This window comes from Caloenas nicobarica, chromosome 32 (genome assembly GCF_036013445.1).
Source record: "Caloenas nicobarica isolate bCalNic1 chromosome 32, bCalNic1.hap1, whole genome shotgun sequence".
NCBI classification, from domain to species: Eukaryota; Metazoa; Chordata; class Aves; order Columbiformes; family Columbidae; genus Caloenas; species Caloenas nicobarica.
Genome location: NC_088276.1, coordinates 2,751,332 through 2,768,007, shown reverse-complemented (window position 1 = coordinate 2,768,007; position 16,676 = coordinate 2,751,332). Strand labels below are relative to the sequence as shown.

General features: G+C 51.5%; 1 protein-coding gene across 1 annotated transcript; it reads left to right on the top strand.

Annotated features, from left to right (window-relative positions):
* The first annotated feature begins 13,296 nt into the window (after positions 1-13,296).
* On the top strand, positions 13,297-14,229 carry LOC136000368 (olfactory receptor 14J1-like). Its single transcript, XM_065654142.1, has one exon. It carries the CDS (start codon positions 13,297-13,299, stop codon positions 14,227-14,229), a length of 933 nt encoding a protein of 310 aa, XP_065510214.1.
* The last annotated feature ends 2,447 nt before the right edge of the window (positions 14,230-16,676 follow it).

The following is a 16,676-nucleotide window of genomic DNA, read 5'->3' as shown; positions in this document are numbered from 1 at the left end:
ACAGGCAATGGGCACTGCTGTGACAGAGCTGGCCTCACAACAGCCTTTCCAGAAAGAAATGTGATCTCCTATGGGCAGGCCCTGAAGGTTTAGGTCTTCTTCCAAAGCTTCTCTCAAGAACATGCCCAAGAAAATGGCCACAGATGAAACACCAGTGTATAGCTGCGCAGTGTGTGCGTGCAGGGCTGGGCACACAGCAGTGTCCTCTCACAGCCAGGCCTCCTGCCAGAGACCTGCAGGACCAGCAGAGCAGGGTCTGGGCTGTGCCCCTGTGCACTGGACACCCCGCAGAAGCTGCCCCAGGGCATCGTCATGGTCTGGCCCCTCACAAACACCATTTCCAGCCCTGGCGTCTCTCCCCAGCTCACAGAAGTTGCTCTTCCCTAAACGGATGGACACCGAATGAATAGGTCAGAAGTCCATGTTTGCATTGTACAGATGAGATGTGAGCACACACATCATGTACATGAGGTGAGATGAAACCGACTGAGGACAAACACCATCAGCTATTCCTGGGAGTTCCAGGAAGGCCTGTGGGACAGACAGTGTCTCGAGGTCACTTCATGTTGGGAGTAACAGCTCATGGGAAACCACCCACTGGGATCTTCTTCCTTGGACTGAGGTCCCTGTGTCCATTCCTCATGACGTGGGACATCTCAGATGAGTGCAGAGCAGGGTGACACACCACAGGGCTGAGGTGCCTCCCATCCCTTTGGAGTGGCAGCAGGAGGCCAGAGACCCACTGTGACTCCTGCTTCTGTGAGTAAAAGGGACACATTCTGTCTCTGAACATCCCTGGGTGCATAAGGAGTCCTGAGACCAGCTCAGACACGGATGCCTGATAGAATCCTGGCATTTCTGTGTGTGACTCCAGGAACAAACCTCAGTGGCCCAGTGAGATTCATCTCAGCTCCCTTGTACAGGCTCATTGCAAGTGCTCCTGTCTGCTACATCACCCTTGCCCATGATTCTGGATTGTGCTTTCAAAAGTGACAGCAGAAACAGAGGAGTTCTGAGGTCCTTGGGAAAGGAAGATGTCAAACCCATCTTCAAGAAGGGCAGGAAGGAGAATTTGGAGAATTACAGGCTGGTCAGCCGACCTCCGTCCCTGGGAAGGGAATAGGCCGCATCTTCCTGCACCAATCTGCAGGCACCTGAAGGGCAAGGAAGGGATTTCTGAACCAAAATGAGCAGAAAAAAAAATGAGTCCCAAGAAATGCTCTGAACCCATTCCAGAGCTTTAGACCCCCGGGAAAGAGCTCAGTGACAGTGCAGCCCATGCAGTTGCATCTGTGTCCCTCACCGAGCAGCACAACCAGTGTGGAGTCACCGCATGGTCCTGCAGCCAACCTGCTCTGTAGAGCATCAGTGCCAGGTTGGGGCCCTGTGGGGAGCACAGGGAAGGGGCCAGGAGCACCAGACCAGATCAGAGGAGGGATGGGGGGAGATCAGACAGGAGCTGACCTGGGCTGGAAATTGCCTTGGAGAGAAAAATGCTGGTGTTCAGCTGCCCCAAGATAATACCCAGAGTTCAGGGTGCAGTGCCAGAAGTCCTTGCTGTCCTGGTGCTTCACCAGGCCTGGGAAGTAGCTGGAGAAGTATTGGTGTCCCCCACTTGCCATCTCTTAGTGCATCATCCCTCGTGAAGGGTGGCATGGAAAGCAAGTCTGGGACCCTGTGTCAGGACTTGCACTGAACAAAGGATTCACCCAGAAGCCACATAATTTTGCTCTGGTACTTCAGTCCTGGTGCTCATCACATGTCCTTAAGACAAACTTATGCACCCCTCTTGTCAACCTTACCCCAAAAGTCACCCCTAGACAAGGCTCCTGAGCTGGGGCTGATCTGGAGAACTGGGGTCCAGCTGTGACCAGAGGAAGGACAAGGCCTGTCCTGGGCCCTCTAAAGGGCCGGCAGCCTCTGACCTCCACCAGAAAAGGCAGCATGCAGGAAACTGTAGACCATCCCCATGCCCACTGGAGGCCCTTAGGAAGAGTTCCTCTCTCCAACTATCCAGCCCAGCTTGTTGCTGCGTGAACAACCAGGAGAAACTGCCCCAGGACCCTTATTCCAGACCCCATCTCCTCCACCCCATACAGGCAGTGCTCTCCCCCTTGTCACTGCAATGGTTCCAGGGACCCAAGGGACACCTGTGGGGAGGAGATGCTGGGTAGGGACATGGTGTCCTTCAGTGGCCCTCATGGTACCTCCTGCTGGGCTTTGTGCCGCTGGTCACAACCCTCTGAGCCTGGATGTTCAGTCAGTTCTCAGTGGTGCTAAACAGGAATATGCCCATGAGCACATTGGGCTGCACTGGGAGGAGTGTGGCCACCCAGACAAGGGCAGTTATTGTCCATCTTGACTCCGCACTGGTGTGGTCACATCTGGAGCGGGGTGTCCCAGTGGGAGGTTCCCCATTCTGGAGGAACGGGGAGGAGATGTCGTGTGGCCAGAGAGAGTCTGGGTCATGTGTGGAGATGTTGAGAGACCCAAACTTCTTTAGCCTGGTGAAGTGGAGGCTGAGGAAACATGCTGTTTTTACTGAAATTGAGTTAATTTTCTTCATGCATTTTGAATCTCTCTCCTTCATAGCTACTACAGTCTTTTGTTTAGATTTACTATGAGAATAATGAGATAACGCTGTTTCCTCCCTGGCATAGAGTTAATTTTTTCTTTTAGCAGCTTTACAGTGTTTGCCATTTGGTATGAAAGGAATGTCAGAACTCACTGATATCTTGGCTGTTGTCAGGGAAACCAAGGACTTCTTTGGCCATCCAGCTGCAGATGCAACTTGGCAGGAGGGGACACAGACAGGACAGCACCTGGGTTGACATGCAGGCTGATCAATGAAATATTCCCTATGATTAGCGGCATGCTCAGTCTAAAGCTGGAGCTGGCTTTTAGGGTTTGTTACATCCATTACTTTGGGTTTTCCAGCTGGTTTGGTTAGTTCCATTCAGAAGTTTCATTCTGTCATGAGTTCGATGTCAGTTCGGCCTTTTGCCATTCTGCCATTTTGCAGTTGGCCTTTGGGTCTTTTTGCCTGTTGCCCTTTTGTTCTCTCTTGCTGGGATCAGCTGTTCAGCAGCACAGGTGGGGACACACCGGGGTGAGAACAAGCTGGGGAAGCGCATGGGGTGTCTGCAGATGTCCCTGACAGTGCGGCCTAGAGGAGACACATGGTTGTCATGGCCATGGCACCCCATTGCCTCCTTGCACCCCCCAGGGAGTCTCACACCGTTGTCCTGCACTGGGCATCATCCCCACATCCCCAGGAAGACCCCTGAGACACACGTGAGGGACAGGATCTCCCTTCCCAGGGGCAGGGGGTCAAGGCTTGGCCATTCTCCTTCATCAAACAAATCAAGGGTTTTCTCAGCATCAGAGCTGCTGCACTTTGCCTTTGCCTGATGCAATCACTGCCTCCAATTATCTGCTCTAACGAGTCCCTGGGGAGGCTTTGTCAGTAACAGCCCTCAGTGGGGCCCATTAATGCTTCAAGGTACTTTGGGCTTTGCTTCTGACTTGGACTTCTTGAGGAGATTCTTCAGTCTGTCCTTGGGATCTGAGGTTCATGGACTCAGCACCAAATACGCCATGGGGCTCATTAAAACACAGAAAGCCCTAACGAATGATGTTTCTTTCTGTAATTTTCTTCCAATCTTCAAGACTTGTAGAACTAACTGGAGAGGTTTCAATGGGACACTTACTGATGAAGATTTCAAAGATTTCATAAAGGAGGGTTTTTTCTTTCAAGGGTATTTTCTGTCATTTTTCAGTGTGTAGAAGAAGTGACAGCAGCATTCTGCAATGGACATTGATCCAGAGGGTCTCCTGAAGCCATCTGGACAGGCAGGAGAACAGTCCCTTGAGGTTGGACACTGTATGGACACCCTTGCTCCTCACCCCCCACCCCCAGTCTGCCAGTTCCCTCATTGGCCACCAGAGACTTGCATCACTTTTCCTCACATCAGACTTCTGCACTGAGCTCTGCAGGTGGATGCTGCAGCTCCTGCACACCAGCTCCCACCTGCTCTCCTGTGTAAACACTACACAATTTCATAAACACTAAACCACTTTCCTCAGCTGTGTGTGTAAGCTGGGTCTAATGAGGTCCACCATCCACAAGGGACATCCACACAGGAACTGTTTTAGACAGACAGATAGGAAAGGATATATATAAACACAATTAACACATTAACTACCATGTTAATTAGACTTCTGAAGAATGGGGCAAGTTTGTAACACCCTGAAGCTCTGAAGCAGAAACCAGAGAGTTGAGAGGCAACTGAGTGACCAAAGAGCAAGTGGAGGAGGAAAGCTGAGAGCACTGGGAAGGGCAAACGTCCAGTCTGCTAGAAAGTTGTCCTTTGACATGGACATTTAATCAGGAGAGGTGGAAACTCCTGAATGACGAGGGAGATGAAATAATAGAGTGTTGGTAATAGAAGTACAGGGGAAGACCAATATTTGTTTTCCTACCCTTAGTACACTTCCCCGTAATTCACTTTTTGGCTTTTTTTTTTTTAATTTTAATATGTTAAAAAAAAAATCCTCCAATCAAACAAAGAAACCAACGAAACAAAAGAAGTAAAACAACCACAAAACCAAAGCAAAAAAAAAAAAACAAACCCACCAACCAACAACAACAACAAACCAACCACAAAACAACCACAACAACAAAGGGCACCCTTCCAGGCAGACATCGGTCATCTGTTGTCTCACCATAAACAGCCAGTGCCATTTTAGGGGCCCCAGTGTACCTGAGGTGCTGGCCTGGGGTTGGCCTCTATCACAGAGGACCTGGGGGAGACCAGAGCACTTTGCAATGCAGGTGGAGCCTGGGCAGGGGTTCCCGGGGCATCTACACTGGCACCAGGTGTCTGTCTCCCTGGAGCTGAAGACATTTGTGTCCTAAATCCATTCCCAGTTCTGGGAAACTCTTTCCTTTTCAAAGAAAAGAAACCCTCCCAAAGAAAAAAAGAAAAATAAAGAGAAGTATTTTGACACCTTCCTTTGCTTTGGATCTTTGTCTTCAGTTCTTCTTATTTTAATTTTCATTGACATTAACTGACATCTGATGGGCCTGCAGGCATTAAGCCAAGATCATTTTGTGTCTTGCATAGTGCCCCATGCCTTCTAAACCTTCTTTGCCCAGGACTCCTCACACTTTGCCCAGGGCAAGTCACACTGAGCTGTTGACTGGTTCACTGGTTGAGATGTTGGTTTAGATGGTCACCTACAGCACAGCTGGATTCATGGCCCATAATCGTCTGCTCTGCTCCAGTTAGAAACAGAGCCCAACATCACAATGGGATCGTAAGAGAACTGAGGTTAAAGGGACCTCAGGAGTCTGCAGTCCAACCTGTCAGAAACTGGGTCACACCAAGGTGTTCAAGCCTTGATTCAATCAGAGATTGAAAACCTGCAAAGACAGAGACTGTGCAGCCTCTCTGGGTGACCTGAGACAGCACTTGGCTGAGCTCCTGGGGAAAAAGCTTTTCCTTATGTCCTGGCTGAACCTCTCTCACCTTCCACCCATTCTCTTTTGTTCTTCTACCACACACCATGGTGAAGAGCCTGGCTGTGTGTTCTCCATGACCTCCTGTAAGAGTCGGTCTGAAGAACAGTATTTGCCTCAACATCACCATCAGGGACTTGGAGAACAGATGCCCTGATAGAAAGAATTGGACAATGGCTTGGAGAGAGGCCTGAGGAAAAGAATTGTGTTGTACAGGCCTCTCCGACTCGGGGGCTACAGGTAACAATAGCTGCTGTATGGATTTCACCTGCTGCCGCAGCCAAACTTGCCCCCACCTCCTAAAAGGAATTGTGTTCTACAGGTCTCTCCGACCTGGGGACAACAGCTGCTGTCCAGAAGATGGATTTTCACCTGCTGCCTCAGCCAAACTTGCCCCCACCTCCTCCCTGCTACTAAGGCCAACAAAGAAGAGCATGGGCAGAGGCTCTCCAAAGGTCTTGATGTCGCCCAGCGGACCAGTAAGAGACCCCTGAACCGAGGCGATGCAGACGGGTTCCGGCAAGCGAAGTGGGGACTCTTCGGGCCTGCACAGTTAAGCCTGGATGGCAAAACAAAGGCGGTGATTGGCCTCAATCCATGGGAGCGAGGCGGGGCGAAGAAGCATAAAAGACGATTCCCAACTGGACATCATTGGGCTCACACCACCAAAGGATCACACATCACGATGGAGGACCGGCAGGATGCTCTACGGGACCTGAGACCATAGGGACGCCTTTGGACTCGTGGTGGTAGCTAATCGCCTTTCCCCCTTTTTTTCTCTTTCCCTTTTCTCCACTTTCTCTATCGCGTGCCACTTTACAGACAAAATAATAAAGTTAACACTGTTTGATTGAATTATAACCCTGTAGCATTTTGGTCGCTTTGAGATCAAAGTAAACGAACCATCATGAGTCCATCAACGAATGGACTGTGACATTAAATTGGTGTCATGGACAGGATTGTGAGAAGACAAAGGAGTGCAGGTACTGTGTGGTCTGTAATAGGGGAAGAAAGTTTCGCTCCATCCACACCTGGCCCTACACCCGATAAGGTGAGAGGTGTCCAGAAAGCAAGGGGGGCGATTCAGATTTCCCGCACATCACACACGCCTTGGTGTTGAGCATTCCAACCTTGAGTTGAGGGGTCTGTCTCTAGGATCACAAAGTATAAAAATGGGTGTTGTTCTCATGTTGATGAGAATTGTCTGCTAGGGAGAGTGTAGGTGCAATCCTGAGTATTTGTGTAATTAAGTTGAGCCTTCCCGTAGCAGATTTTTGGCCCCTCCAGCCACTCGGGAAAGAGAAGGTTGACACAGCAGTTGCTGTGCTTTTGTATGACTAAGTTGTCCATTCCCGAAGTGGGTTGGGTCCCTTCGTAATAAGAATGACTGAAAAGGCTGATAATCAAGATTTTTGGTTAGGGAAAGACAGAGACTTGTTCTACACACTTCTAGCAAAGTATGGGGCTCGACCCTCCGTACCCAGAGAAGACTGGGCTTGTAATAATTGGGCTGATTTACAGAGTGTAGTGGACCAAGTGATTTCTCTACAGACCAAGTCTAAGTTTAGATCAGATAAGAACAAAGCTATAGTCTGTGCTGTCCTAGGAGCCAGCCTAGTCGCAGTGATTGAAGATCTTCTCAGGCAACGTAGTAATGAAAGCAAAATTATAGAATCCCTTGAAAATCTGGTGCAGATTTTGCAAAAAACAATCTCCGATTTAGAACAAGAATTAGAAAATTGTTTTCAACAATTAGAAAAGGAGAGGGAAGAAAACCGCTCATTAAAAGCTACTCTAAAGGAGAAATGTTTAAAAAACACACAGGTGCTGAGGGAGCGGGAGATAGAGGAGAAAGGTATCCGACAAATAAATCAAATTTACCCTCAGAAAGAATTGGAGGAGACGAGGAAACATTATGAGGAATACCCACATGTGAGACCCTTAGTGAAAACAGAATATTTTTATGCAAATGAAGAGGATACTGACCCTCTTATTACAACTAAGAAAACACCTTACACTGCCACTGAGTTGGCCAAGCTAAAGAGAGAGTACGGTCGCCTCCCTAAAGAATCTGAAACGGAGCACGTGTGGCGCGTATCCCTAACTAGGGGAGACCAAATTCAGTTAAGTGAACAGGAAGCTAATGGTTACTGGGGGCGTGAAGTTTTCTTAACAACTGGTGACAGACGTGCCCCATGGTCCCTAACCCAGCGAGCTGCTTATTGGGCTGGAGGGCTAAAGCCTTTAGATAGGGGAGAGTTCCTGGCAATCACTGGCACACCTGATCAATTGCTAGAAAGTGCACACAAAACAGCCTGCTTGCAAATGATACATGAAAGAAAATTGATTCCCGAATGTGAATCCTCAATGATGCTGCCAGTGAGTCCTGACATGATGACTCCCTTGATAAGGGGACTTCTAGAGTCACGTAAACCTTCAAAGGACAATTGCATTGAGGAGCCCAGTAGAAAGATTGGAAGGTTTGATCAGAAGCCAGGGTACCAGAAGTGGGAGCCAGAGGGATGGAGCTGACACTACCATTGATTCACCCTTCACCCCTGCCCCAACTTCCCCCAACCAACCAAATACTAAAAAGGTGTGGATGTGGGGGGAAGCAGCACAAGAATTGATACGTTATAATAGGAAATATGGCCCTGTAAAAATCCTAGAAGAAAGGTTGAGAGGAATCCGTCATATTGAAGTCAAGAATCTGGCCCTTTCTACCGGCTGAGCTCTGGAGCTGAGGGACAACAGAGATTCTCTCAAGGATGTTTTTCAATAGTGGTACAATCACTAATAACAGTCACAGGGAACTCCTTATTCTCTGTGATGATGATGAAACAAACTTTCATTCTCAACAGTCATTGTTGCTTCTCAATAGAGATGCTATGTCTTGGCAGCTGACCTCCTGCGTGAAGTTCTTAGACCTGTGTTTTTTCTCTCTCCTCTACTTTTTTTGTGATTGAAAGAGGACACCTGTTGGGCAGAATTGCCCCCGAATTCTCCCTCTTCCACACCTGTTCTCCTTTTTTTCTGGTGTGAGGGGGAGGTGGCATAGGGGAGTTGTTTCTTTTTTAGCCAAAGAAAACCAAGGAACAGATCCCAGGTTGGTGCAAAGGCACAAAGGAATCCAGAATGTTTATGTGGTGTGCACTGGCACACACAGTCACCTGCATTTCCAGTCTCTGAAGTCCCAACAGTGCAGCAGAGACTGGAGTTCTGAGCTCCTTTCATCTGCCCTGCGTGACACATGTAAAATGAAACTACTCCTGCCAAAAAGTTGGTTTTGATTCTCTTCACAGCCTGAGGCCCCACATGGGTCAGGAGATGAGCCAGGATACCCAATGAGGACTCACATGCTCTGCACTTAAAGTTCAGGTGTTCCCAGGAATCTCAGCAGACAAGAAATGTGATTCCTGGGTACAATGAGCTGGTCAAGAGCGTCGTCTCCATTTCTGTAACGATGGCTTTGCTGCCTGGCTGATGTGCAGACTCTGTACATGGATGCTGACACCTCTTAAGCAACCTGCTCTGAAAGGATCAACAAGGTGGGCATGAGGACAGCAAAAAAGAAGAACTTGGGTGGGGACAAATGAAAAGGGATGCACAAGATGTGGTCAGGGCTGTTTGGGGGCACTTGTAAAACAGCCGTGGACCTCATGTGAATTATTCCTGTGGCCAGGGAGAACTAGAGAACTGTCCCTAAATTGAAAACATGAAGGGGATGAAAGGACAGCATCATTCAGGCTGGATGGGACCTTGGGAGGTGTCTTGACCAACCTCCCGCTCAAAGCAGGGTCAGATCAGATAACTCAGGGCTTTATCCAAACACATCTTGGACACTTTCTGGGGTAGAGTGCATGCGCACTCTTGGAAAACAGCTTCCAGGGCTTGACTGTCCTCAGGATTGGAAAGTTTCTCCCTTTATCTAGAGCCTTTTAAGTCCAACCATCCAGATTGTTTTTTACCCACCTACTTGCACACCGATGCAGACCCTATTATCCTTCCTTGGACACAAGAATATTGTGGGGGATGATGCTGAATGCCTTCCTGAGCTGACAGACCACCACTGCACTTCCCACATCCAGCAACCCTGTCCTTTCCTCACAGAAAGCAAAGAGGATGGACAGACACAACCTGCCTTGGGTAAACCCCTTCACCTTCTCTTCCAGACACCCAGAAATGGGGTCCCAGTGGACATGTTCTGGGGCACAGCCCTTAGTTCCCCTGCTCACCCATTGGCCATTTTTGAAAAGTGCACACAATGTGTGAGAGCTGCCAGTGGTCAGGGAGTCCCCCCAGTCTCCATGAGCTTTCCAAGAAGGTGGAGAGTGGCCTCACTGTGACATGGTCCTGCTGTCTCAGCTCCTGGGCTGCTGCCCCTGCTGTCCCATAGACTGGAAAGGATTGTGTTAGTTCCAGGGACCCCTGACTTGATCCCCATCCACTGCTGGTTGTTCTGCCTCCAGTCACAGAGGCCTGAGAGACCTTGCTGGTGAAGATGGAGGACCAGAGACACAGAGAATATCACTTCTTTTTCTTATTAAATTCATCAGTACCCACACGGTGTCTTTGTTTCTCCTTTAACTGTTCCTGCAGTAGTAACAGCTCATTATGGGGCCCTTGAATTGCCTTACAGGTCTAGACTGAGTTTTGATCTGGCCTGTTGCTGTGCTTGGAGGCTGCTGTGCTTGAAGACCAGACGAACTAACTTCTGCCACCCTGCCTTGGCAGTTTATTCCATCCGTGTCACAGCCCTGTCTGCAACGCTGACAGCTCCAGCTCACCCAGTCAGGTCCCTGGCTGAGGACATTGCCTCACATCTGGGCTGAACCACCCCAGCTGTGGCACCAGGAAACCTGAGTCGCCCCATGGAAACCTGGTACCAAGTGTCCAAGAGCCCATGTGAGCAAAGGGTTTGCTTCAGAGCAGAGACATGAGATGGCCAAAAGATTGCTGAATGTCTCTCTAGACCTAGGAGTATAAACCCAGAATATAATGCCTAAAATCATTCCGGGGAACATATTCCTCCCCCAGTTTGGAAAAATTAGATCCTTTGCTGTAACATTCCTGGTGACCTGCCTAATGATGGGACAAGAAAAGGTGATTCTCATACCGATTTACTTTTTAATACAAAGAACACAATGCTGGCAAGAAGTGTCACTGCTGAAGAGAGAGAATCAACATCAGTGATTACTTTTTGTTGTTTCAAAGGATGTGCCCCTGGCGCCCCAGGGACAGCTGGAGGGAGCCCAGAGAGGATAGAGAAAGGGACATCATGGGCTTGTCCTGTGCTACTGAGCTGGGCTGGGCTCCTGGGACAGAGGCAGCTCCTGGCAAGCGGCAGCACTGCAGAGAGACAGCTCTGCCCAGGAGCAGCTCCTCTGCAAAGCGCAGCAGGGCTGAGGGCTCTGCCTAGGGATCTCAGGGAGACGAGCAAGGCAGAGAGAGATTAAAGGTGGTCAGCATTGGGAGGATGACTGAGAGCTCACTGGAGGAGAAATCTTTGCAGCCCTTGCCATGGTAAGTCTCTGGGTGCAGGGCAACACAGCTGTAGCTCCTGGAGGCATCTCTTAAAGTTAGCACAGGCACAGCTTGAGGGATCTGTGAGGAGGGGGCTCTTGGCAGGCAATGTTGAACAGCTGTGAAGCTGGGTGAGCAGCCAGGGGTGCCCAGGGCTGTCCTGCAGAGCAGGGTCCCTGCACCCCAGGGCTGTGCCAGGGCAGGGACTCTGCCGCCTGCCAGGGTCAGCACTGCCTGGGGAGGTCCCCACGGTGCTGTCAGGAAAAGCTGTGGCGGGAAGGAGCCACCCCTATCAGGGCAGGAAAGGTGCTTCTGCTGTTGAGGGGGTGCTGTGTGGGTCAGGGCTCCTCACAGCTCCAGATCATCCCCAGGATTTTTCCAAGGTGATGCCTCAAAGAGAAGATCAGTGCAAGGATTACCAGATAGATAGGGGGCTTTCCTGAGCCTGCCTTTTCAGTTTCCTATCCCAAGGGTTGGGGGGTGCAGGAAAGGTTAAAATGAAAATGAGCTCTCATGCTTAAACAAGTCACTGTGACTACTGAACTGCAACTTCGATTAATCATTACATCTGCCAGAAGCCTCATAACATCCCTTCAGCTGCTGCTCTGCCTGTGCACAGCACCAGCGTCACATTGGCTATACCCGTCAGTCTTAGTCTGACCTGTCCTTTTCCCCAGTCTGCAAACAGGAAGATGCCCCCAGGCAGTGCCCTGTGAACAGGCAGGATCTGTAGGGCCCGTGTGAGGGTACAGAGGGTGGGATGGGGTCTGTGAGCATTGACAGGGAAAAGACATGGACAGGGAAACACCTCCCAGGGGGAGAATGTCCAGGCAGCAGGGAAATGATCAGAAATGAGAGGAAACTAAACCGGGAATTGTTATGGGAGGGAGAACACAGAAAACTCCCTACGATCCCCCGCAGTGCAGATCCCTCCTGTGAGCAGCCCCCTCGCCTCCTCTCCCACCCAGCAAAGCCTCTGCCCTCAGGGCCGGGGGCTCCAAGGCATGAAGCAGCTCCTGTGCAGCCAGAGCTCCAGTTCCCTCTGCAGAGCACAGGGGCTGAGAGCAGCTGCCCGGCAATGGTGGTGTGTGGGAGGTGGCTGCACAGCTGGGGAAGGGTGACGCTGTCTGAGTGCCCGGCTGCCTCTGCCCTGGCCTCTCTCACACCCACCCTCACTGCATTTTCCTTCTTGCTCCACTGCTCTGGGTCACTGCTCATGTGATCTGCTTCTTGCTGTCAGGCTCTCTGGGGATGGGAGTTTCAGCTGCAGAGTCACAGCCTGATCTTGTGGGTCCTTTCCTGCAGGTGTGTCCATGGGAACACGTGTCCCAGCTTTGCTCTGACCTGTGGGGCTGTGGACCCTTGGCTGTTTCCTTGAGTTTTCCTTCCAAGCTGTGATCCTCCCTCCAGGATGCAAACGTCCTACAGCATATGTGTGTTATCTGAAAGCCCCACAGAGAAGCACAGAGATGCTGTGACCAAGAAAATGCTGTTGGGCTTGTGAAATGATCCGTGTGTGTCCTGGGCTAAACACGTCGTGGTCTGAGGTGGATCCCTCTGCTCTCAGCAGTGCCCAGTGGCTCTCAGGGTAACATGGCAGTGTGATCAGCCTCCATCTCAGAAAGGTGCCAGCCCAGGGCAGCTGGAGCAAGACAGAGGGACAGACCAACTGCCATCACTCTGCACTGACCCACAGACATCCTCTGGTCTCGCAGGACTCACTCTGTTCTCCCTGAGTGCAGCAGAAATGCTGAGGGTTTCTGACACCCAACAACACTCTCCAGGGGAGTTAAATGATTGGACTAGATGATCTTTCAAGGTCCTTTCCAATCCCTAATATTCTGTGATTCTGTGAAGCTGTCAAAACCCCAATCATTTCAAACTTCATTTTACCATCCTGTTCCATTCTCTGTGATAGTGCAGATGCTGACAGGCCCTTCTTCACCAGCAGCAGTTTCAGATGACAACTTTGAACCCCAGGTCCGTCCCCTGCCCCCGTTCCCATGACCCCTGCTGCAGAGCAGGGCTGACTCCTGGGCAGCCAGCGGGCACAGGCCCTGCTCCTCACGGCACCTCCAGCCAGCACCACCCAGGGCTCAGCCACGGACCCGAAGGAAGGTCTGGAAAAGGACAAGGGGTGTGGAGCAGGGGAGGGTGTGTGAGAAATGGCTTTGATTTTGCTTAGAGAAGTCTCCCCTAACGTGTCGCTTTTATTCCCTGCTGTGACAGTGCCCCATGCCCAGAGGCAGCAAATGTCCAACAGCAGCTCCATCAGCCAGTTCCTCCTCCTGGCATTCACAGACACACGGGAGCTGCAGCTCTTGCACTTCTGGCTCTTCCTGGGCATCTACCTGGCTGCCCTCCTGGGCAACGGCCTCATCATCACCACCATAGCCTGTGACCAGCACCTCCACACCCCCATGTACTTCTTCCTGCTCAACCTCGCCCTCCTCGACCTGGGCTGTATCTCCACCATTCTCCCCAAATCCATGGCCAACTCTCTGTGGGATACCAGGGTCATTTCCTATGCGGGATGTGCTGCCCAGGTCTTCTTCATAGGTTTCTTCTTTGGTGCAGAGTATTCTCTTCTCACCATCACGTCCTATGACCGTTGCATTGCCATCTGCAAACCCCTGCACTACGGGACCCTCCTGGGCAGCAGAGCTTGCGTCCACATGGCAGCAGCTGCCTGGGAGACTGGGTTTCTCTATGCTCTGCTGCATACAGCCAATACATTTTCACTGCCACTCTGCAAGGGCAATGTCCTGGACCAGTTCTTCTGTGAAGTCCCCCAGATCCTCAAGCTCTCCTGCTCACACTACTACCTCAGGGAAGGTGGAATTCTTGGTTTTAGTGCCTTTTTATTCTTTGTGTGTTTTGTGTTCATTGTCTTGCCCTATGTGCAGATCTTCAGGGCCGTGCTGAGGATCCCCTCTGAGCAGGGACGGCACAAAGCCTTTTCTACCTGTCTCCCTCACCTGGCCATCGTCTCCCTGTTTATCATCACTGGCATGTTTGCCTACCTGAAGCCCCCCTCCATCTCCTCCCCATCCCTGGGTGTGATAGTTTCTGTTCTGTATTCAGTAGTTCCTCCAGTTGTGAATCCTCTCCTCTACAGCATGAGGAACCAGGAGCTCAAGAATGCCCTATGGACAGTGATGACTGGATGTTTTCTGAAGCAATGAACTGCCCATCATCTTCTGCTTAACAGTTGTATCATTGCAGGCTCAGACTTCCCTTTTTAATTTTTTTTTTCTTATTGGTGGTTGCTTTTTATTTATTAAGAATTTTGCCATCCCCTTTTGTTTTCACTGTCTTCTTTTATGACTGTCTATGTAAACGAGGAGCTCTGCTTCCTGTGTGTTTCAACAAAGGAAATGTACCTGGAGCAATTATATTTTTTTCCTTGGGTCCGTCCTCCAGTGCCGTTTTGGAGCTGCATGGACAGTTCCTGCATGTGTGGGTGGGTGGAAGGGAACAGAGAGACAGCAGAACATTCAGGGATAAGCAGTGCTTAGTCTTCCAGCCATGCCCTCCAGAAGAGGCTGCAAGAACAGCCCTCAGCAGAGACCCCTGTTTTTTCCCCAGGTGCTCTGATTTGGAAGTTGGACAAAGGGCTTCTTCCTCACCGGCACCATCACACGCCCTTTCCCTCCTCAGTCAGTGGGCGGCCGGCAGCAAGCAGGTGGGTTCTGTGGGACCGCAGGGTCTGCCCTGTAGGACTAAGGTGGCTGTGGGGAGGTGGTCAGGGCACCAGATGGACAGCGGGTTTCTTTCAGGGATCTTGGCAGCGCTCTCTTTTCCCTCCCACACAGCAGCTTTCTGCACATTTGCAGCACGGCTCCCTCTCCCAGTATCCCACCTGCATCCATCCCATTTGGCCTCCTTGGCCCATCTGCAGCCTCCAGGAGCCTTTGGGAGGCCCTTAGCTGTTCCCTCACAGCTTCTGGGGGTTCCGCACTGATGGGTCCTGTCAGGAGTAAAGGGCAGGAGCTTCTCACAGCTCTCTTTGCAGGACATGGCGGGGGGCATGGAGGACTCTGCAGAGGACAGCAGCTCCTCCGCACCAGCCAGCAGCAGCCAGCAAAGCCAGGCAGGTGCCCGGGAGGCAGCTGCGAGCCGGCCGTGCCCCACCTGGCCAGGCAGGATCAACAGCAGCTCCTCCATGGGCTCCTGCTTGCGTCGCTTCTTCCACGGCTGCGTCAGGCTGGTGTCCAGAAGGAAAGCTGCGCGCCCGCTGCGCTGTCACCCCCGCGACCGTGTGCCCCACACTGCGCGAGAGGACAGCAGCAAAGAGGAGCAGGGATTCAGCCCTTCTGCCCACTGCCAGGAGAACGGTGCCAGGGAGAGGGCCCGGAGCAGATCCCCGCAGTGGGGCAACCATCTCCGCAGCTGGGCTGTGGACACCACAGACTATGAACAGTCAGACGGGAGGAGGAGGAGAACCAGCCCCCTGGGCTGTGACCGCACTCACAGGGATGAGGCAGCTCCAAGACCCTCCAGCAGCAGCTCCCAGTCTGCACCAGCACCTCCAGTGCCCTCCAGCAGCAGCTCCCAGGCTGTTCCTGCCCCCAGAGCTGCTCAGGAGCAAACCCGCCCAAGGGAGAGAGGTCGGAGCAGATCCCCGCGGTGGGGCTATGATCTCCGCAGCCGGTTTGTGGAGATCATGGAGCAGCATCGCTCAGTGAGGAGGACACGGAGCTGGAGAACAAGTCCTCCATGCTGTGACCGAGCCCTAAGGGATGATGCAGCTCCAGGGCCCTCCAACAGCAGCTCCCAGTGTCCTTCCAGAGCCAAAGCTGCTCAGGAACAAACTCAGCCAAGGCAGAGGGAGCGGAGCAGATCCCCGCGGCGGTGCTATGACGTCCACAGCCAGTTTGTGGAGATCACGGATTGTGACCCCTCAGCACACAGGGGGAGGAGGAGGAGGAGCAGGAAGGCTTCAGTGCCCTGGAGTTACAAATCAGAAAAGCAGCCAGTGGTGACCAAGGCAGATTGCAGCCTGGGATGAGGGAGGACACAGTATGTGACACCTGCGATGCTGGAGAGGAGGAGGAAGAGTCCAGGAAGCGCCAAAGCTGCCCAGCAGAGACCAAGCTGCCCCAAGGGCACCAGCAGCCAGTGCTGCCTCTGGCCAGGAAGAGCTCAGAGAGCCCTTCCAGAGCCAGGGGCAGCTCTGCCGGCCGGCCCGCCTGCCCACAGGCCCCTCGAGGAGGAGCTGCAACCTGCACCCACGGCTGGGATCGCTTCTCAGAAACACTCACTGAGCGCCAGTGGGCAGAAAAGCCAAAGCCACAATTAAAAACAAACTCCTGTTGGCCTCGCATGTGTCATTTATGGGGTGTTTGCTTCTCTGTGGGTTTTGCATCAATTGGTGAAATCCCCAATCTGAGAAGTCCCTGTGATGAGGTTTTGAGAGCTGTGTGCTGTGTGTTCCCATCTTGCCATCTCTTCTGTTTCAATGTGGAGGTCGAGTTGTAAGAGCCATTGAAGGAGGAATGTTGTTTTTACAACTGATCTGACACCTGACCCCAGCGGGGGGTAAGGGATGAGAGACATCAGACTATGAATCCTTAATGTAAAACAAAGTCTCTTTGAAATAATCCCAGAATACAAACTGATTACTGTATTT